The sequence below is a fragment of the Symphodus melops genome, assembly GCF_947650265.1.
Source record: "Symphodus melops genome assembly, chromosome: 20".
NCBI classification, from domain to species: domain Eukaryota; kingdom Metazoa; phylum Chordata; class Actinopteri; order Labriformes; family Labridae; genus Symphodus; species Symphodus melops.
In genome coordinates this window covers 8,828,327-8,852,413 of record NC_136710.1, presented here as the reverse complement: position 1 = coordinate 8,852,413, position 24,087 = coordinate 8,828,327, and the positions used below count along the sequence as shown (strand labels likewise).

Genomic DNA, 24,087 nt, shown 5'->3' with positions numbered 1-24,087 from the left:
TACCAGTGTAACAATGGGTATTCACTATTTTGTCCTGATGGTCACTTTTACTTACAAAAATGGTGATGGCCAAAATAGCTTCAAAACAGGGGTTCAGATGTTACGTCCATCTTTTCATTGTCTTTGGTAACACTGACAGTGTTACAAAGTGAGAGACTGCAAGCAGCAAGTATTTGACATCTTTAATAGTTTTTGACTCGATCAATAATGAATCCTCAATCAAAACGGCTGCAGAAGACCTATCTGTCAATCAGCTGTGGATTAATGGACCAATTGTTTCTGTTTTGGTAGACTTGGACTGCCTAACTATAAATTGCTGATTCCTCTACAAAGGTCAAGCTTCAGATATAAAGAGCATGTCACCAGCAACAAAAGATAAAAGGCTGAATACTGAATAACAAACTGTGAACTTCAGCCTCAAACAAAACTGGCATTTAGCTCATTTCCTCTCTGCGCACACGGCTTCATTTGTATGCATTTCAAACAAACACATTTCAATTTGGCTTTGAAAAGGCTACCTAAGCACAAAAGAACTTTTTTTTTTTTTTTTGTTTTCACAGCACCTGCCTTCGAGTCCAAAATGTCCACATCCACAGTGTGTGTTTATTAGCTTAGCTTAATTGTGCATAGTATCTAAAGGTCAGCGCCTGCTGTGATGCATCGCTGCCAAAATGGCTTCCAGGGGACACTGTTTCAGATGAATAAACACTGAAAGCTGCACCACCTTCCACCCCACCATCCCCATCTCTCCACTCGGCATCACATTCGGCTTTTTCAGGCCTTGCACGAGGTCCTCTGACCGATGGGCATCCGCTGGTACGCAACGCCTAAATAACTCCCATTCCAGCAGGCAAAAAGACAGAAGATTAATTTGCATTTGTTTTTGCCCCCTTTCTTCTCAAGGATTTTATCCAGAAAGACGGAATGATGTGTTTGTCCCCCAGTGAATTAAAACATGCAGTTTATCTGTTGGACTACATCCCTCTCTCTGATTAATGGTATTTGACTTCCATAAGCAGTAAACTTCTTCCGCTTGGTTGTAAAAGGCTGATTTAATGAGAGAGTGACTTGAATAGATAAGCAGATATGGCGCTGGGGATTATTGGGAGGTGAGCTGAATGGGAGATGGATGCTGTGCAGTTTATTATCAGTTATGTAATGCACTTTTTATAAGCCCGTACCTGAGGGGCGAGGAGGCACTCTCTGAAAAAGATGCGAGATTGTGTGAGTCCGGAGATATATGCGTCACAATGTATGCGCGCGTTTGAGGAGATGCGTCCACTCATGATGCAGGTCTTGTATTAGATTGCATTAAGAATTTACAAGGAGAAAACGCGTGGAATGTGGAGTGTATTTAAAGATACAGAGGCTTAAGAAGATATTGGGGCTCATGTTTGATTCATATATTGTGTTTGTATCCCATTTGACTATATCACCTGCTCAGTTGTCCTGCTTTGATTTAAAGTGTTGGTTTTTTTTTTCTTGAACTCTCCAGGCTTTGTTGGGAGGAGCTCATCAGATGGACCTCTTCAAGTTTCAGCACATGCTCTGGGACATCCTGATTAGAGGAGACAATGTCAAGGTGAGTCTTCTGTTTCTCTTTAACGCTCTCCTTTTTCCCCTCCGGCCAACTGCGTTTTTCAAAACAGTCCCTCATACCATTCGTTGCACTTACATCGGGGTTTGGCAGAGCTTTGTTTTCGTCTCGTCCTGGTGATATCATTGGTGCAAGAGTTTCGATGACACTCAGCAATGCTTACTCGATCCTCCATTTTGCTCCAACCACTGAGCGAGAGATGAGAAGACGATAGCTTCAAAATATTTTGAAGTTCAAGAATGTATCTGAAAATTCTGTCTTAATATACCAGATTTGATTTCGACATTGTCTAAAGCTACGTTCACATGCGCCCTGTAGGAAAATGTCTGACTGGTCCAGAAGATGAGCTGGTCTGGTCCTTTTACAAACATAATGCAAAGAGGGAGAAGTTCCCTGTGAAATACATTATCAGCCAATGGACAGAGCAGCATAGTGAATAGGTGAAGTGTTCAGGGGGAGGCTGGGAGAGTCAGTCATCCGTCAACTGGAAGGTTGCGGGTTCAATCCCAAGTCAAATTGGGACATTTGGACTGACTTTCTCTTCTCCTGTGAGGTCGGGTCAGGACACAAAAAGTCTAGTTTGAGACCAAACACGACCTCTTCTTTGTGCTTCTTTTCTTCTCGACCATTCAACGTTATCTGACATGCGGAGTCGTACGATGTGAAAATCCGATTGGGAAAGGAATGAGTTGGATTTACTGGAAGCCTCTGCGTTCTGCAGTTACCCAGAATGCTCCTGTCTGAGTAGAACAGTAAAAAAAGACAGTTAAGACAATTCACGGCTAATGTGGTAGTTTTCTCCAGTTTGGGCCGTTCCCTCACTCTGTCAGACGCTGGAAATGGAGATAACGAGTCCACTAAAGTTCGAATTAATTGAATTCATTTATAAATTCTTTGTGACCCTTATCTGGCAACGATTCCATCTTTTAGAAGATTCAACACATAACCCAAACCTTTCTACTGACTTTAAACCAAACATCCTATCAAAACATAACAATGAGCATGGTCTTGTTACCTGCCCTTTTGTTAATGTTAACAGACAAACAGTAAGGTCCTTTACCTGCTTTTGTAAAGTGTCTTGAGATAACGCCTGTTATGAATTGACGCTATATAAATAAAGATTGATTGATTGATTGATTGATCAAGGGCTACGTACACCATCAACCAATCTCATGACACTTAAAACAAAGAGCCCATCAAGAACTTTATAATGTCATCAACAGAGACCCAACGTTTTCCCACCATTGAACAAGCCCTTGACAACAGTGACATGGAAAGACGTGTTTTTACCGAGAAGAAACGCTGAACAGAACCAGATTCATTCACAGCCACCTGCATATAAATATGAAGAAAAAAAACCCTACTGATTTATTTCCCGGAAAACCAAGATGATGAAAACTTGTATTCCTTCATAATAATGTTCACAGTCCTTAATTTTTCAGAGTTGTACATATAGTCTCCAGAACCACGGCCTGATGATGTCACTCCAGATACTCGAGTGTTATTAGTTTGATTTCTTGACTATCATGGCAGAGGCAACACAACCGCAAAATGCTTCCCTTCCTCCACCATGTGTTCATTTAGAGTCTCTAAAATGCAGACATATTTCCTCAAGAGCACAGGTCTATAAAGCACATATTCATCTTACAGCTGAAAAGAAAATGTCCGCTCCTCTCTCCATCTCCTGAACCGAGGACGTGGCGAGTATGAGATACCATCCTTTCATTTCCGCTCCTCTGAGATAAAAAGATGAGAGGAGGGGAGGGGGGGACCAAAGTGAGGCCTATCGCCGGGCAGCAGTGATTGAGTCCCGTCGCTAAGCCACGGCGAGGATCTGCTCAAATAACCCACTCCGCCGATAAGAAACCTGTCATTTCCATAGACAAAAAAACCAAAACATTGGGGTTCAGATTAGATTTCAGCGTCCGGATGGCTTCTCTTAGAATGTGAGTAATCAGGCAAACTCCCGTCCACCATCTTTTCATGAAAACACCACTGAAATACACAGACTTGATTTGAATAGCATTATTATTACTTGCTAGCGGTAGCAGCCTTGTTCTGAATTTTGATGCCAGCATTCAAAATATCAACACAATTGCTCTTTTAGACTGATTGCTTTGAGTAATACAATTTTTTGTACGTTGGTAGCTTCCTTTCTGAGGGAATTCTTAAAAATGAAAAGGAAAGAAATCATCCGAAGAGCAGCATTGTAGAGAAGAGAAGCTTTTCTTTGATTTGTTTTTCGCACATTGTAACAGTGTTGATGTGCTTTTTTTTTTTCCAGCTGACACAATTAGTTAGGAGCATCATATCTTTTAAGTATTTTAGTTGTCTTTGTTAAAATCTTAATGACCTTTCAGCAGTGATTCTGAAAACGGGCTTTAAGGATTCAAAAATGTGTTCAAACCAGTTCAGTACAGTCGTGTTATCAAAGAAACCTTCTAGAAAATATGGAGTCTAAAATAAGAAAAGTCTTTTTAGGTTCGGACCAAAGACATGAATTACTCTTTAAAAGTGTCCCCTTCGCCACAATATGGAGTTTATGAGCACTGATTGAAGCAGCAGCTTGCCTCATAAGACCTAAAATCACAAATCTTTGAAATGGAAAAAAAGAAAAGAAAATGTGAGGTGTTGATTGATCCTGAACGTTTTTTTCTCAAAGAATGTTTTGCATGTGTTTGTTTTGTTCTCAGATTTTAGGTATTTCTATTCTTCTAAAAACGACTCTAAAGACGCACAAATATGTTCAATTTGTGAACCTCAAGCTGGTTTAAGATAACAAGTGTAAGATGTGTTTTCTAGTATTAAATACAATAGAACTGAATGTATTCATGGCCGTGCCTTCAGAGCTTAACGGCTGCAAAAAAGCTTGTTGGAGTAGATCCTTCAAACTGTAAAAGGAAGCATTCGAGGCACTCGGAAGCTCTCGATTGTCTTTTCTTGACGAGTGGAGTTGTTGTTCTGTGCACTCTCAGTTCTTACAGTGTCAGTATAAAGGTTTGATGCAGTCAATCCATTTTTAATTCCACTTGTCCCAAAGACTTTTCTCATTCTTTCTTCTGTAGATATCATATCATTTTTTTAGTTACTTTAAAATGTCTCTTATCTTAGCGGCCTCCTGCAGGTGTGGTGGAGTCCATTTATTCGTCGTATCGTTCTCGCGGCTGCTTGTGAACGATGGCAGAAATGATTGCCATTCGCTACCGAGCATCTTAAGCTTTACTTCTGTTTCTGCAGGAGACCTTTGAGCTCCTATATGACACTTCCACATCACGATGACACTTACACTCTCAAGAGATTCTCATCCACTTGTAAGCTGTTGAGTTTCCATACCTCTTTGGTTTCATCCTCTTCACTGTCTCCTTCAGCCATTTCTGCTACCTCCTTCACATTTTAGCCATATGTCAGCCCACTTAGAGTAATTCTTTGATTTTCTCGACATGCCTTAATCAAAAAAGCTGTATGAGTACATGTCATGCATCCTGGGGACATGTATGACCTTTTCACGTGAATATAAAGGATCAGATTGGGGTATGCTAGAGCATCGTAATGTTGCGGTGGCTAATGGCGTTTTTCATTTTACATGTCATCCCCAGCAACCTTTATTCCAATGTACTGAACGCAAACATGGCTAATGAATCATCTCTCATACAGCCTCATTAGGTTCTTATTACACTGTCTTTACTTTAGTATCTCTGCAGCCTGCGGTGTAATGCTTTGTCACAGATTGAAGAGATTGGAATGAAGCACAGCCCATCCAAACACCTTCAATGAAACATCTTCTGCTTAGATTGTTGGTGTCAGTTTCTGATCCTTTCTGAACGGTGGAATCCAAGGATTCAAAACACTTTATTGTCTTTCACATCGTGACAGAAAATGACCTCATTTGAGGCTAACCTAAAACATACAAACATTCACTTTAGGTCATAGATAGCTCAAAGTCAAACTCGAGATAGGTCAAAACAAATGCACACTAGCATCTTAAAAAACGTTGTTTATCTAGCCTTATTTAAAATGCGTATTGCTGTGGAAATAAAAGACTTTCTGGAAGTTTTCTTTTACGCTGTTGGGACTCTGAAACGACTGCCTGAGGGGAGCAGCTGAAACGAGTGGTGAAGGGTCCTGAGCGAGGCAGACTGCTTTCCTTTCTACCGCTCGCATGTAAAGTTCTGCCAGTCGGATCCGGGTGGTGCCGGGGATTTTGGTTGCATGTTTTTTATGATTCCAGTGAGCTTTTTTTTCTTCTTGCTTTTTTTTTTCGGTGAGAAAGTTTTACCAGGAAAGGATGTTAAAAAATACAAATTGACAAATATGCCCATCAGTGTACCGAATCACTTGCATTACTAATTAGCCCCAAAAGACGATTTGTTCTCAGGTAAATGTACTCACAACTACGACAGTTAGGTGCTGGCAACTGTCGTGCTGTTTAGCAAAATGTCAGTAATTTGTGTTTTTCCACCATTTATTTCAGTTAAATTTGTGTGCAGAGTTTGTTGGTAACCATCACTATTTTTTCCCCGTTCATGCTTTTGAGGGCTTTGAATTATGAAATAGCACATGCATAATGGCTCCATCTCTTTAGAGACTGAAAACAAGCAGGTTGTCACATTTGGCCTCGGGGTTGAAAACCGGCAAAGTCTGGTATTTACAAATGGATCTCATTGGTGGGAATGGAATGAAAAGGAATTGTCAAAATGCCTGTAGCTTGAAAATGAAGAGTTCACTTTTTGTAATCTACCCACAATAACAGCACTAAGTGATGGGACCATATGTTGAAAACATCCAAGTGGAGGATAAAAACAAAGCAAAACAAAAACGAGTCTTAGACTAAAAAAATCTTATTGGAAAGGACCAAACTGTGTCAGCAGGGCCAGCCAACGCGTGCTCTGGATATTTAAAGAGCCGAGCAGCATTAACAGAGTGTTTTTTTTTGGTGATTTGGGCCTTTGCTGCAGAGCCTGGCGCACTGTTAGAGGTACATTTATGAACATTTAATGGACCCCCTGCTGCTCTCCCTGTCGCCCCCCTACGTGAAGAGGCCTAAGCAAACCTGACATCAAGTGCATTCGGGGACTCTAAATCTATCTTTCTTTTTATCACAGCACATCCCCCCCCCCCCCCACCCTCGCTCTCCATCTTAAGCAAAGACAACTTTGGTGAATATTTCATGGGGGTACATTGCCTCAGTTACACTGTGACGAGCAGGGTGAGCGGCACGCAATGACGCCTGACAAGCCCCCCCACACACACACACACACAACCTTTCTTTTTGTCTGTCTTCGTGACACTCCTACTCCTCCCCCCCCCCCCCCCCCCCCCCGTCACAGACACGAGCTCTCTGGCTGCTGATCATTGAGCTGTTTCTTTAAATTTGAGTATGACTGCCGAACTTCTGCTGATCCATCTGATTTCTGCTCAAACGCCGACATATGGACGCGAATCTGCTTTTGCACAGATTGCAACATTTACTGTAGAGTGCTAAATGATGCCATTACACACTTTTAAGATCACACAAAAACTTTACCCTGCTCTCTTTCCAACCTCCACGCTTCTTTTACGTCTAAATAAACACAATGTAAATAAATGATCGCTAGAATTTTTCAAAAAATGCCAGCGTCAACTATTACCTCTATTGTTTTGGAAGCCTCTCTAAATTTTCTCTCCCAACGTTCAACAACATGGAACAAGAAACGGCCGCCTTTCCATGCCACTTACAAAGATTTGTCAAGGCCGCAGCACGCTCGCTTCGCTGCCCTTCCCCTCTCTCCCTTCTCTTTTATTCAATAAACACTGTGCCAGCTCGACGTACACTTCCTACCTTGCCTTGCTCAGCGTGACGAGCAGCTGAACGATGTCACAGCTAACAGGGGCGGCTCTGTCGCTCTGTTGTGACAACATTCGTTTGATGTAGAAGTGGTAGTCCTCTGCTGCCATGTTCTCTCCCCTTCTGCTCTTGTTCTTGTTCCTACTCTGCTCCAATCTCACCGCTGTCACACATTCTGGAAGCCAACTGGCATGACCTGAAAGTGTGACGGCGACATGCAAGCTGCTGCTCTTTTTTTTTTTCTTTCCCCCCCCCCCCTCTCCTTTTTTTTTTTTTTTTGAAACCACCCAATATGCATGCATACATAAAGAGAAATGCATCCTTTTTACCAGATTAAAGAACTTTAATTGGCGCGCGCTCTTCTCTGAACTGGTGTCCCATGATGCAGCAGAGGGTGCCAGTGATGTATAAAAGATGCGTGTGTGTGTGTGTGTCCCTCATTTGCATAAAGTTGTGTGTTTTCATCAAACTTAGTCATTTAAAAATCTGCCATATGTCCATGAATTTACAGCATACTGTAGTTTTTTCAAAGACAAGTGTGCTGCTTTAGCAACCGACATCATACTTACCTCCCTCTCATTTGAACACACACACACACACACACACACACACACACACACACACACACACACGCACAGTGAAAAGTGCAGCATCCACCTCGAATCGCCCTCTCACTGTAATAGTATCATTTAAAGTCTAAATTATGCTTTCCAAAAGATATGAGTCACGAAATAAAAGCTGCAAATCGCGGAACCAAAGTTACTGTTTTGCGTGAAAATAAATCAAAATATGTTATAGAAGACGGGAAGCTCTACTCCTTCTGGAGGAATATTTTGATAGGAAGTGCCATTTAAAATTAATCAAAAGATTCACTTGTTAGAAACACCATGACTCACTTTGTCATTCTGCTGCGAGCTGGAGATACAGAAGAGGAGAAGCGCCGGCAGCCATGTATGGCATCGGAAAAGGAAAAGCACTCAGGGCATCTTTGTCCTCTGTTTAAACAGCACCACAGAGGGAGGGAGGGGGAGGGATGGAAAGAAGGGGATAAGAGAGAAGACGTTTCTCACAGCTGCCCAGCCTGAGGCCTCGAAATATGAGGCGCTTTTTTTTTTTTTCCCCGTCACAGCATCACCAACCATCCTTTCTCGCCTGTCATTATTTTACCTCTCGCAGAGCACACACGCCGTCTCTCAAGCACACATATGCACACTTACACCACCACACACTGTCTGCACAGCATTGATCTGCTCTCAAATGCTGCCAGCATCAGATCCTCAAACATGGCCAACTTAAACCAAATGGAAAAAATACAGTGCATATTAAAATTGTTAAGGCATGCATTTGACTTTAAGACTTTAATAGGGATGCCAAGATTAGTCGTGAAGCAGTTAAATATCGATTCAACGGTGTCAAGGTTCAAATTGGTACTCTGAAAAATGAATCGCAGTAACATCGTGAATGTCAGTAGCTGCCCCTCGCCACCTGAGAAAGTTGGTTACTACACCATTAAAAGACAGAATTCAACAAACTCTGAAGACTTTTTACAGCCTTTTTCAGTCTCGACCACCTTTGAAAGCAGAGTGGCAACGGTCAAAGCACCTACACTCTGGCTCTAATGGCAGCTGGTTTTAAATCATTATTTAAAACTACTATTTACTACTACTACTAAATGACTATTATTTAAAACTTAAAATTATCAGCACAGATTTAAGTGCTGTTTGATAGCTTTTAAAGAATTGTAACATTTTGCATCAATACCTGGTTTTGATCATTTGAAACTGACCAGCTCATGTTGAATACCCTCAAATGCTTCCTGAAAATCTCACAACAAAAAGTCAACCTCCCTTCTTGTAGTCCGACATGAACTATTGTGAATAAAGAACACGTGATCAATACAAGTTTGATTTCTTCGCTTATATTTAGCAATGCTAGCATAACTGATAACATATTCATAGGCTGATTAATGAAGCATCAAGCAACCACATTTATGATCATTAGGAAAATTAGTCATCTCAGGAGATTGTAAAAAAAAAAAAAAAGGACATTGTACATTTTAAAGTCACTATAATGATAAATAAGTAAAGTTGTAAATGGTGACTCAAGTTCTGTCCCATGTTTTAATTGTTTATAGCTCAAGAGAAGTTGCACCCAAAGTGATATCATTCCAATCTGACCACTGTATACTCATCAGACTGTTATCAGTAAAAGAATGGTAAAGGTACCTCAATGATGGAAATTTTGACCTGTTATTACGTTGTTAAATTTCTTAAAAGTTGTAGTTTCTGAGAATTGTTAGATATATATACCTCCCTTTTCTTTAAGTTAGCACATACCAACAAAAAACACTTTGGCTCGTTGTCCTGAAAAGCTGTCAAATAAACAATTTAGCTTATATTTGCATAGCTTGCCAGCAAGCCAACTGTTTGCTACCCTGCCAGCTTCAACACATCCTCCGTGACAATGGTTGTCTTCCAGCAGGTTTTAAAAATTAAAGATTGTTTACGCCAGCATACTGTATATCACACAGGTACTGTGGTCCAAAATAAATTCAATTCAGTTAAACTGTGATGTGCTTTATCTGTTGAGTCAAAGTGGATTTTTCTGAGTTGATGAGGAGTTCAACTACTTGGAACTAAGAAGAACAAATTTCAACAATTTCTTTGACAATGCTAATCTTTCTGGAACAAAGATAGAAATGTTACATGCCCCTCAAATATCTTACAGCAGCCAATATTTTAAAAGATGTAACTAAAAAGGAATTTCAGTGAGTGCTTCTTTGCAGGGGAGGTTTATTTTTTTTATTTTTTGAACAATAAAGGTAGCTCCTTCTGTATGTAACTACATGGGTAACATTAGTTCAGCCAGCAGGTAAGAAAATGCACCAGTGTTTTTGAAATGGTCAAAAGGGTTTGGATGTAAAGGCTTGACAGCAGCGACCTACAAGGCATGAGAACTTTTTGTTACTGTGAGTGAGAGCTCTGCAAAAGGTCCATGCTCGGTGCCGATCGACCCTTCACTCTGCCCTCCTGTCCAAAAGTCGAACTCTGGGGAGACTTCCCCAAATGTCAAACTCCAGTTCAGTTTGCATTAGCTGCTGTTTCTCGAGGCAGAGAACGATTCTGGGAACTCTGCAAACATTGCTCTGCTGCTACATTTACAATTAAACTCTGAGCCTCAGCAGAGATACCGGTCATGTCGCAAAAACAGCTGAAACCTGAGTTTTAAATAACTGCAGCAGCTTCAGTTTGATTTAAAGCAGAGCTTGTTGGACTTTCATACTCCGAGAGGTGTGGCGATGAAATCGGCCTTATTGGGCTTTGTGGCAACAGCATATCCATCAAAACGTTGGCTGACAGGAAACTCGATGAGCTATCCATCACCAGGTTTCACCTTTGCTAGACATTACTGATGGCTGTAGCAGACTGAAAGCTACTGGCTGTTTAGATAAGTCACTGTGGTATTTTGTGACAAAAGTCTACCAAAAGCCCAACAGTGGGAATGATATCAGTCATTGTCAGTTTGTTTGGAAAACTCACGTATAAGAGCCCCGTTTGTATTCTTGTAGACATCACTGCAGCATTTTATAGAGTGGATCATGCAATTTTAATTGACTGTCTAGAAACTCGAGTTGGCATCAAGGGTACTTATCTTCTTACGTTTTTAGAAAGAACTTTACCCAACTGTTGGTTATTACCAATCTTCTATCGATCTACGTACATGCCACCACTGGGCCAAATAATCCAGTTTGGCAACGTCTGTACTCCTTGATATGCAGACGATAAACCAATGTACCTTTCTGGAGTCCCTGGGGGCCGTAAAAGCCATGCTCCGGTGTCAGACTGATTCAGTGATGTAAAAAGCTTGATGAATGAACATTTTCTACTCAATAACTCAAAAGTCAGAAATCATATTGTTATGGTCCCCCAACGTCATTAACCGTGGCACGAGGGGAAATTGTGCTCTAGTTGTGTACGTGAAGCCGACAATCACAAATACAGGAGTATTGTTGAAAGGTAGTCTTAGCTTCATAGTTGCTATCAAAAACGTTTGACTACCACGTCCAGAATTAAACCTATGCTTTTACTCTAAGACCCAAGCATGCAACGAACACACACACACACACACACACACACACACACACACACACACACACACACACACACACACACACACACACACACACACACACACACACACATACACACATTGAGTGGAAATGGTTTAGCAAAAGATGACATATTCACCAATTGAACCAGCCACCACTTGACTTCATCACACACACACACACACACACACACACACACACACACACACACACACACACACACACACACACACACGCACAAAAGGAGGTCAGAGCTCTCCTACTTGGCTGTCTGGAATATGGGTCTGCCAAAGTGAGCAACAACAACAGAAAAAAAAAACACATCACTGAAAGTATTACATAAGTTAGGAATCCCGCTGATTTGAACCTTAAGTCGACACGCAGGCAGCTATTTAAATTGCATCAGTTCCTCTGATGTAAATGTGTATAGCCTTCAACTCCCTCAGAGCTTTTAGTCATTTATTTTGATTAGGGCTGTATTTATAAGATAAGTCTCTTAAGTAAGTCGCCTGGGAAGCTGGGTTGGCGAGGATGGCGGTGAGGGAACAAAATAAAGTCTGTTTGATGATTATAAATTCCAAAATATCTGCTTGTCAATTAATTAGGCACTTCCTGGGTATGTGCGCCCTTCTTTTCATTTACCGGGCCTGGCTCACTCTCAGTGGACAAATACCCGCGGTGCTCCCATTGTATGTCTAAGCTGTTTCACATCTCCGGCAGCTGGGGGAACAGAGAATAAAGATCCTTCAAAGGCAGACAGTTTTCAAGAGCAAGCCTCTGTTTCCGTGTGCAGGCGGATTTCTTGAAGCAGCGTTTGTGGCCGCTTGAAGGTTTTTGTTTCAGCAGTTGTCTCATTCTCGGACGCAAACAGGAAAAGGGGAATAATGTGGACATGAGAAGAAAGGTAGAGTGAAAGGACGGAGCTTGAAGTGACTCATCCATTATCTTATGCCACTCGCGATGCGACAATATGTGTCGCAGACTCAGCTTGTCGTGGTCGCTGCGGCGATGTGAGCTCCGGCTGTTGACATGTGGACACATCTAGCTGTGCAGAAGGTCAAAACTAACGTAAACCAAGATTTCTAACATACTCTCAAGCTTACCAATAACGTGTGGATGATAATTTCAGACCAAGAAAGACTAACTAGGTAAAAAAAAAATAAAAAATGTCGGCATGAAAACTTTCACATTTTGTTTTAAGCCAGAGTTGTTTTGCGTGTGTAAAGTTTTATAAACCACACAAACTGCTCTGGATGTCACGGTGATCTTAAGCAGGTTTCTGTTCTCCCCTCAGAGTGTGAGTCACGTTGCATTTGGCAACTCCTCTCACGAACGCAGTTGAGTTTACAGTCTGGTTTCCAGTGATGTAAAAATGTCAGTGTGCGGCAAGTCATCAAATCAGACCCGTGTGTGGGAATCTTGTCCTGTTTAGTCATCCTTCATATATATTCAAAGAATCTCTGGATAGATGTGAAGCTCTGCACCATATTTTCCTTCTTTGTAAAGTCATAATAGAGAATGCCTACAAGCATCAACAACAGAATATAACACAACTGTACCAGCACACACTTTTCATACCTCAGGTAGATTCCCTAGCTAGAGATAAATGTCAATATTTTGATTTCAGGTATACCAATATTTTGCAGCTACAGCTTTGCAGGGAAAAATATTTACTCTCGGAAGGATTTAGCGATTATCTCCTTAAAGCCTTCCACAAGGTGAGGATCCACCACGTGACTCGGATCTTTCTAAACGAACGTGGCGTCTTAAAAAGGGGGATTTTAAAAACCTAAAATTGTTTTGACTCTGCCTGTTTCTCCCCAGCGACCTTAAACAGAACACTTGCATCCAGGCATGTTGTCTTTCATCATTAAACTGTCTCTCAAAGGCTCCTGGGAGCCTCCTCGAGCACAGAGAGGAACATTGTATTTTGCAACATCAAGCACGCGGCGTCTTTTAACGTCTGCTGGGAGGTTCTTATTAAAGTCATGGACCCTAGCTGAAATGATCACTTTCTTTCTTTCTGTCTGACTCACACACACACACACACACACACACACACACACACACACACACACACACACACACACACATTCCAGCTTCATACATAAATGCAGGTGATACCCAGGATCTTATAAGTCTATGAATCCTTTGACCTTGTTTTCTGTCCCTCTCTGCTTCCATTATGTGCTTGTAGATCAAAGACACACACGATGCAGCGGGCGGTCTTGTGGGAGAAGATCCACACTTACAGGCAGCTGACAGAGGTAAGTTATTAAACCCTTCTCACTGACCTTGCCAACCTTACTGCTCTCCTGGTCCCCATATAAAATCCCTCCCTTTTGTTTACAATGCTGTAACCACAGGATCTAGTAACATTTCATCCCTGGGAGTAAAAGTTTTCCAATGCATGAGTTCATTCCTGTAATAAAATACATTTTTTATTGAGTCACACACTTGTGGTCCTTTTTGCCCCTGATGGTAATGGAATATTATTTTATTAAGGTGTCAATCAATCATTGTTCGTGTAGCACCCGTTCATCTTTCAACACTTTATAAAAGAGCATATGGGATAATATGCAGGATAGATTTCTCCTTGGTGTTCCTCAGGTTCTTGTTGTACATACTTCATTGTCGCCAAGTTGGAGGTCAGAGCAGGCTGTGCGTGAATGAGGACGGTTGTGGTGGCGGTAGAAACGACACAAATGAAGGGACTTTGGGTGGTAGTTTGAGATCACCTCGCTTAAAGGTTGGGGGAGCTCCGTCTACTCGCTGATGGCCTTGCAGTTGGTCATGGTTAGTCCAACCTGTGGCTCGTTTCCCACGTCATTCTCCACTTTCTCTCCCTGTTTTTTTTTTTTTTTTTACTATATGTACTGTCCTTTATGAATAAAGGGAAAATATGTTTAGTCTTAAAAAAGACTAGGTAAGGTAAGTAATAATCAGCTAAATTTGACCATAAAAATGACACTTGAACTGTTATTTCATCTGAGGTATTTTGTGGGAAGGACTTAAACGACAAATTTTGTAGTAATCACTGTTTGCATTCATAGATAAACTTTAAATGTGGAGAAAAGCATTTTTACCGGGCGGCTGTACATTCATGAAAGCAGAGAGTTCTTTGTAGCTTGTTGCCACATAACAAAACGGGACCTAAACTAGAACCTTGCGGTACACCACGCGCCGATACTGTCCGAGTAAAATCTATTCAAGTCTTGTTTCATTTTCATGTTACTGACAGCATTCCAGTTATTTGTGTTATTGATGTATTTGGAGAATCTCAAATGTATTTCTTGTTTTTATATTGTAGATAACTGAAGAATTTACTTTACCTTAAAGTCGGGAGGAAAAAAAAAATGTCTTTGAAATGTTTTCAAAGATTGAGTAGCTTCTTTAAAACTTTACTGGACAATAGAATCTTTTAACAAAAAAAGAGACAGTCTTGGTAAAATTTGATTTAAGGTTGGTGGAAGTGCAAAACCCAAATAGTTGCTTGAACATGAATTGAATCTTTCAATGAAAATTAATGTGATTTTTCCATGGAGGAAATATCTTAATTTGCCTAATGTGTTTGCGGCAAAGTTATGTTGTTGTTGATGCATGTTAATGTTTGAAAACTTCATGTTAGTGTTCCAATGTATACCAGCACAGGAGCTAAAAGCCAAATCCTACTGCTAATATAGCTATCTGAAATATTCTGTGGCTGTGAGAGACATATTCTGGCATATGCAAAAAGCTTGGCTATTGTCTGAAAATAACAAACAGATTATCCATGCATAAGGGAGAGCTTTGTTTACCATACGTCTCTTCCTTTGGCCACAATTCCAAACACATCTAAAAGCGACTGCACCTTGTGTAGATGTGTGGCAACGTAGAACGGCAGTGTGTGTGCCTCCTTGTTTTGTTTTCAAGGTGAGGCAGCTAGTTTATTCCCCCCTTCACACCGCGAGCACATTATCCTGCTCCAGCTGCCGCGAGGAGACAGGCCCGGGTATTTATGACTAGCATAAAAAAAAAAAAAGTGTGTGCATTCCCTGTCACCTTACAGCTCCAGATTTACTGCACATTTGACGAACACGCAGAATTAAAAAAAAAAAGGAAAAAAAAGGAGTGTTCAATTTGTATAGGAGTTTAGAGTCTGTCTGTTGTGCATCATCCCAAAGGATTCAGCTGTGAGTACATTTGTGTGTGTTGCTGTCGATGCACGCCTCCCACTGTGTGAGAATGTGTCGATCTGTCTGCCTGTGTGTGTGTGTGTGTGTGTGTGTGTGTGTGTACTTTGGTGTGTGCGCACACCGAGCCCGCCTGCTCTGAAACACCAGCAACAGATAACAGATGGTCCCCCTGCATTAGAAGTGTTTTATTTCCCCGCGGAAGCCAGATATGTCAAAAATAAGCATGTGCAACATTAGTCATTTGGAATATTCATGCCCCTGCTGTCCGACGGTTTCCTTTTCACAGCCAAATACCACCAGCCCAATTCTCTTAAGGAAGTGTGGGGAATCGGGGAGGGGGGGAGAGGGGGGGGAAAAAAGCAGTCATCAGCTGAACTGATGGGGGGGGGGGGGAGGCTGAGGCCTACTTGCAGCTTTAATGGAGTTTTTTTCCCCCTTCTTCTTTAGCATTCCAGGGCTGTAATTAAAACGGGGCTACAGTGTGATGTGTTCATATTAAGAACCCCAACCCCATTAGACACTCTGATGTGAATATGCACACACGTCCATATGCTTTTCTGCACACACATTCACACAAAACAGTCATTTGCACCCACACTGATAACCTCGTGTAGACTTCTTTAGCATTCCTTCATGGACTCTTCTTTGGGAGTCCTCCTCCAACACTTATCTCCCCGTTTCTCCTCTCCACCTCCATCTTTTCCAATCCTCTGTAGCTGCACTCTCTTTAATCTCCTCCTCCTTCTCCTCCTCCCAGGCTCTCTACCCCCACCATCTCCCACCATTGAGCACAGCAGCCATCCCTGTCCTTGGTGGCAGACATGGGCATGCATCATTATCAGGCCTGATTAACCATCCACGTAGTTGGCAGCCCAGGCTCCCACCAGGGGCCAGTGGCGTGGTTTTTTCCAACCACAGAAAAACATGAATTTTGAGCAGTACTTTTTTTCCTCGCTCGCCGTGGTCCCTCGTGATCAGGGTTAATTCGTGGCAACGTGTGCGAATAGTGTAGAGAGGTGGAAGAAAAAAGGAGGAGGGTAAAAAAAAAAAAATAAAAATGCTAGCAAACAGTAGTGCGCTGCTTATCGCCGAAATGCAATATGATTTATTCAGGAATATGCAAATCCAACAATCACTCTGTCTTGTTTACCGAAGGGACCTGCTGATTCAGTCTGAAAGGGAGACAGAGAGAGGGAGGGAGGGAGGGAGGAGCGGCACAATCCAAGCTATGGAAACTCGAATACAGTGCAAACACAGAGCAGCCACCTGCAACTGTATCGGAGTTTCGTTCTAAGAACTCGGAAATAAAGGGTGGCCGACAGTTATTTGGTTGTTTCACAGCTTCAGAAAACTTTACATTCAGGCTATATTGCTGATGTGAAGAGCCAAAAGTTATATGCAATACGTCGTGTAGTGTACATTGCTTACAAAGCATCGTAGAGAGTATTTGGGTTAATTACAGACGAAATCTTTTGCAGTTAAAGATTTATAGGAGAATGTAGCTACCTACTGAAAATGTCTGTGGTGCACCCAAAGCTAGAGCAGTGTGCGATCTTTGCAATAGAACACTCAGCAAATCAGTACTCGTAAACGCAATCGTTAAACACTAGAGGAGAAGAGACATAATGAGTGATGCTAATGTTACTAATGTTAGCTTGGCTGTGGGTTAGCATACTGTTGCTAAAGTTGCTGCTGCTAACTAAATGTTCCTGCTACTTATACTTTCATCTCCACAAGGAGATCTTCGCAGACTAAAGAGGAGGCTGAATGTCCAGGGGCAACTTATGTCTGGCTTTCATCTAGCCTTTCTTTTGACTTTCAATTTTACAGAAGCAGGGTTTTGTGCTAACACCAGTCGCGCGCACGCACACGCACACACACACACACACACACACACACACACACACACACACACACACACACACACACACACACACACACACACACACACCTACACACACCTACACACACACACACACACACACACACACACACACACACACAGAATAGTCCGTTTGCACGTTGCAGAGACACTTGCAGTATTTGGTGAATAACAACACATTTGAGATTTTTCCCTCCTGTACCTACTCAGTTGAGGCGCTTGTTCACACTAAGTCTCTGTTTTTCGGTGTAAAGACAGTCAAAGAAAAAAACTAGTTTGTTAAAGCAGGACAAAGGAAAAGGATTTGTTCTGCACTCACACAACTCGCGTTTATTTTTGTAAGACCTTTCATAGAAATAATATGCAAACCAAAGTTTGACCTAAGCAACATAAAAAAAAAAGCTGACAACAAGAGATGCTGCAACTTTGAAAAACAAAAAAACACAGCACTTTGTTTAACAAAAAAAAGTTAAATGTAAGCTATGATAAATACTTATTTTCAACTTCTGTCTGTCAATCCCACTCATTACTCCTAATTCCTACCTAAGGATTTATAAAGCTATTATTATCACCCTTAAAACACTTATGGCGTTACAGCAACAATGTCATTTTTCTGCCTTAAAACAATAGTTTCAAAGGTTCATCGAATAGTGCAATAACTTTCAACAGGGAGATTGGTGTCTGTCTCATGTCAACAGACATTGTTTACATTGTTTACTTCAATATGTGGACGGCGGACTATACATATCATGACAACAGTTAAATACACATATTCTGCATGCAAGGAAGATTGCCAACAACATGCTGTGGACGGTAGCAGAGTCAAAATCTGCGAATATTACCGTCCCTTCGTTGTCGACATGATTCTTTGACTTATTAAAACGTGCTTCACGTTTGTCAGCAATCCACGTTGTCTGTGAGGGGAAGGTGTTAACAGCTCGCAGTGTGTCTCAGAGACCTTCCATTCGCCGCTCAAGCCCACCAAACTACATCCATATTTTGACTTTAAATAGATGTCAAGAATATGAATACATATTATTAACAACTTTATTAACAGCTTACACACACACACACACACATTGTAATGTTTTGTGTGACTATCTATACAGGCTGCGGAAAAGTTTTCATTAAATCCATGCGGAATAACCTGCTTCAAGTAGATTCCCTTGTTGTAAGAAATTAAAGGTACACGAATCTGTAGATACTTGTCTTATGTACACGTGTATCACGGCGAGGTGTGCAAAGAATCCCAGGTGTTGTAAGCTGATAAGAGTTGTTACCGTGCTGGAGAGAGCTGCAGGGAAATCCAATGATTGTTTGACGAGCATGTTTGACTCTTTGAAGCGGTTTGCAGCATTACTAGATAAGCTACTGTATTATTACGCTGCCTGCCTTCAGTAGGTGAGAAAAGATTTTCTCTGACCACAGGAGCAAAACTGAAGCAAAATGGAATTGTGCTTGAAAGAAATCAAAAAGTGGCTATATACTGTGAATAAAATGTATTAAATTATGTGCAGCGGTGCAGCTGGACAGACTTGAATATCATCAGAAGCCGAGCAGATAAATCTAGCTGTGTGCTATTTGCAGATATGCTGTTTTTCTTTGGTAACTATGGGAGTCACAGTCCTGCGTGTCACATTCAATTGCTGCCCTTCATCTTCTCGGGATTGTAGAAATGGGTGTGAGTTGCAGCCATTTCCTCGCTCTCTACTGAGAGCCCAATTAGCGCTGTTGTACAGAATTGATTTCTCTGCACTATATTGCATGTACTTTTCCAGGTGAGTCCCTACAGCTGGCGCGAGTGTATGGAAGACAACAATTATCCCCTCTAGCAGAATCTCTAAGGCCACACAAAAGAGAGCAGAGCTCAGGAAATTGATCTCTTCAGGCTTGTGAGCTGGTGTGTGGATGAGCAGAGGAAAGCAACCGCAGTTTTGTGATAGCTACCAGAGAGCTACAAAATGCAGCTTTTTGATGTCAAACACTACTTACAATCTTAAAATGTGTTCTTTTAAATGAATCTAGCCTGTAATTAGAATATAACAAACCACAAAGAAGTGATGTACCGCATACAGTACATCACTTCCTGAAGCAGGTAAATTTTTTTTTTTTTGCTGTGGTCATAGGTGGGAAAAACGTTGTCGCTTTTGAGTGTTAAATCGGCAACAGTGACAGAAAGAAAGCCGAAAACAATCTGAAAGCACTATAAAACTACAACAGAGTTAAACAGAAAGACTAAACGAAATGACAAAAATCAACTAGGTCAGCTCCTGCAGATGTCTTTGTATACAGATAGAGAACCTGTTTTGCTGGTAAAGTCATGGCGATCATATGTGTACGGTAGACCCGGTGTATGATGTTGACCATAAGGTCATTTTTTTGTTTTATCAGCCTGTAGGTACAATTTGTCAGCGCGTTACAGTAATCTGTCTGTTCAGTTAAAATCTAAGCAGCTTGAAGGTTATGGGGAGGACTGAAAACCGCTCTCTACAGTCAGTATACGAGCCGTCTGTTCTCAGGCAGGCAGAGAGTGTTGTCTGATCTCTCGTCGTCCGCTCACACATGAGCTTTTACCATCTGCCGGATGATACAGAAACCCTTAATGTAAACTGACCGCTTTAAAAACTCTTTTTTTTACCCATGCCGATAAAAACAGCTAGTATTGTCAAAAATCTTTATGGGTTGTGCAATAATGTCATGGTGTTCTTATGTTTCAATATTTTCTCTTATGATGCGTCAATGCAGATGTAGTGAAATATGGGTAATTACAATCAAATAAAATGAAACATATTCAAAAACACAGAAGTTAAAAAAACCACACATTTCCTCTGTCGAGGGAAAATGTCTTTAGACTGAATACCCTTTGACCTCATTTCTTCCATGTGTGACAGATCTACTCATAACATTGACAACAGCTTTCACATTGAGTGGCACATTGCAGCCTGAAGGTTTTCTTTTATATTATGAGTCTCTGCTGTTCATTGTTGTTTTCATTTTTCTGTAGATACATTTAATGACATATATTAAAGTGTACAACAGTTTCAGATTTATCTCTGGGTGTCTAGACGGGCGGAGTCATGATATCATAACTAATGACTTCTGGTGGGTGGAATCCATTTGGACAGGCCGCCAAAATTAATTATATATATGGCGAACTGCAACATAATTTCCTGTGTTGAACTGTAAGCAGACAGGCATCCTCATTACTTATCAAACTGAGAATTATATTCACTGGGATATTAAACATAATGCTATCGTTTTGTTTTTTTTTTACACTCTCTAGTCTTGTAAATAACAGTAATAGACAACATACACTGCCTTCTCCATTTTCACCATGCAATTTAAATGGCTGGAAAATTTCCATCTTCTCCAGGAATGTGTGTCATATCAACAACATGATGCTAATCTGCTGGACTGCTACGTCCTCCATCATGCTATTTTTGCCACGCACATGTTGCCTGAGAGGTCAGCAGCATTGCAGGGTTCTTGCGAGGTTGAATTGCTTGGAGGAAGAAGTTAATTTCCATCTCAACAGAGATAAATGACTTTGCTTTGACCTCACTTGTGCTGGCTGGCACATCACAGACTTTGTGCTTTTCTCTAAGACGGGCAGCTTAAATATCAGTGGTTCAAAAGCAGTCATTTGCATTGTCGTTTGCAAATGGTTTGGTAACAACAGCAAGTCCAATCTCATTATGCTTTAGTGCTCCTACAATAGACAAAAAACAAACATTTTTACACAGTTCAATCTTTACTGAGAAAAATTGTGCTATCAATTTAAACGCATAAATAAAATTGTGTGCTGCGTTTTGTTTCTGCCGTCTAAGTCTAATAATAAAACGCGAATCAGACTTATTTCTGATTTATTTCGGCCGAAGTCAGAGAACACCGCAATAAACACAATCCAATCTCAGAGTCAAGTGAAACCAGAATATTACACATTATGCAAAAAAACCAGAAAGACAACAGGGAGGAATATTTTAATAAAAATGAAAGAATATCTATTTATCTGCTGTTATTCTCAACAACGAAAAAACCTGGTCATGATCCAAAACTAACACGCATGGTGATACTTATCGTATCGTGAGGTTGTAGGAAATACCCAGGCCTAGTTCAAATCTGGTTATGTCTTCTGTGAATGTGTGTATTACCCATTACTTATTTTAATTATCATACTGTATATGCAGGTAAACTGAATTTTTTCTTTAAACTTTCAGTTACAAACGAGGCACTACTGTGCAATTAGTGACAGTATTTTTGCATTTTTATCGCTAGAAAAACTTGCTTTCACAAAGATGCTGAATATTTCTGTGCTTCTTAGTAGTCAGTGACATGGATCATGATGTAATTGGTACGTTTAGTGGAATTAGTCAATTAGATACTTAACATAATTATGCCATGAAACTCTGCCCACCTTGGTTACTATGGCTACTATGGTTAGCTATCTTTCTTTAGTGGAATGTGTAGTTTTCAGCAATAACTGAAATTGCCAATTAAAAAAATTAACTAAAAATAAGAACAAACAACAGTTAGCTTACTAGCTAGCTTGTTTTGGTAACTTAGTTTACTGTGTTTTTCTATAAAAGGATATACAGCATTCGTTGCCCACTTTTCTATGTTTTGTCTTTACGGGATGTCTTAAATACATTCCTTATACATTTAATCTCAAATTGTATACTTTTTTTTTTTCTTCAAAGGTTACCAATAACACTATTTAAAATGTTTTTTTTCTTAGGAAGTATTTTTACTTCCTTATGTGATTTTAAAGCTTATAGTAGTCCATGTCAAATTAAAGTTGATTCCCCTTTACGGCACAACTTTTTTTACACTAAAGAAACTAAAGGAACAGTGCAACTATTGCATATGGGACTAATCGAAGGTTCCGGACCCAATTGCATAAAACTAAAAACATTCATTTTGACATTAAGCAACAGGCACAATCAAGGTTTACCCTTTTCAAGGCCAGCATATAAATCCAAACAGAAGGGGGAAAAAACACAAGGAGCAAACATGAGGGAAATCACTAGAAACACAAAGATGGACATGATGAACTGACACAGAAAAGAAGAAACTTAGAGGCTGTTTTTTTTCCAAATTGCCTACTACATACTACTTTTGAGCATTATACAGTGTAGTATGTAGACAGTTAGTGGTTATTTTGTAGTATGCTGGTTTCTGGTCTTGGAATGCAGCAGTATACAACAGCCCAGCTAACGCAAACGCTGCTACAGTGTAGCATTTACTTACAGTCAAAAAAAAAGGTCACATGTGATTCATTTTCATGATTTTGAGAATCAAAGATAATTTGTGGTATCTTTGTACAGTTCGGATTGTTTGGGATTATTTCCCGTCATTTCAATCTCTGACCTGGCGCTTCGAATTACGAGTAAACCCTACAGGAACAGCATATTTACTTCCCTCACAATGATTATTCAATTCAAAAAGTTTCTCCTTTCTAAAGTTGTCTAAGCTGCTGGTGTGAAAGCCATCACTTATTCATAAGCTTTGAACATTGTTACATTAATTATTCAGTTGAGACACGTTCCCATGGTCTTTGTTATGGAGGTTTATATGACATTTTAACATCATTTAGAATTCCAAGGTTTTTTTTCTTTTCTTATACCAGCTGTCAACATTGTGCTGAAGCTGCTCAAACATGTTTAGAGAGTGTAAATGTTAATCCAGACTTTAACGTATACAACTGTTATTTACAGTAGTGTGACTCCATGCTGTTTGGAAATGAAAAGTCATTGTTAAGTCTGCAGCTGTATTGTTAGGACTTTTGTGTACTATATTGTAATATACTTATACATTTTTAGATTGGCTGACCCTTCAGGAAAGATATCCCAATTGTATACACTTGGTTGTGCACATTGTTGTGCTGAAGTTCTAGTTCCCTTACCAGTGTTTGGTTTAAATTTTTAAAAATTAATTATTTTTTTCATTATAGGAATTGACATGGCAAGACGAAGATATTAAAGTTAACTTTAATCTGGTGAAAGAGAAATTGTGGTAAACAAATCAAAATGTTGTTTCCTGGACTTGAACCTACAGCTGTTAGGTCAAGGGCAATAGCCTCTGTACATCAAATGAGCTAAACCAGTGCCCAGAAGTTTGTCCATTCAATACACAGTCAAGTCCAGTTTGCTGAATATTTTACTGCATTCAAATATTCAACTTTTAAAAATAGAATGTAGTATTGGACTTCCTCATAATTTATTTCAAATGGAGTTGTGAGTGTTCTGCACTGGGTTGTACCAGTAATTGGACAGCATTTACATACTTCTAATATTTAAAGGCTTACCATGCAACTTTAAGAGCAGATTTTAAGACCATAAAACTGCTCCCTTCAGATACGAGTTCCATTCCAATCACTTTCAAATGATGACTTATCCAAGTATATTTGGTTATATGTTTGAATTCTTTGGCCAAAGAAAGTGCATTTAGCTCATTTGTTTTTCGTGATTTGTGTTCTTGCAACACAACCATATTGTGCCTCTC

The 24,087-nt window shown here is 40.4% G+C and overlaps 1 protein-coding gene across 2 annotated transcripts in view; it reads left to right on the top strand.

Annotated features, from left to right (window-relative positions):
* LOC306841480 (glucosidase 2 subunit beta-like) overlaps positions 1 to 24,087 on the top strand; it is a 127,650-nt gene that overhangs the window by 41,399 nt on the left and 62,164 nt on the right. For both annotated transcript variants that reach the window (XM_079371416.1, XM_079371417.1), the window contains exons 9-10: positions 1,496 to 1,582; positions 13,727 to 13,796. In XM_079371416.1, coding sequence (XP_079227542.1) covers positions 1,496 to 1,582; positions 13,727 to 13,796 — 157 coding nt within the window. The remainder of the gene's footprint in view (positions 1 to 1,495; positions 1,583 to 13,726; positions 13,797 to 24,087) is intronic.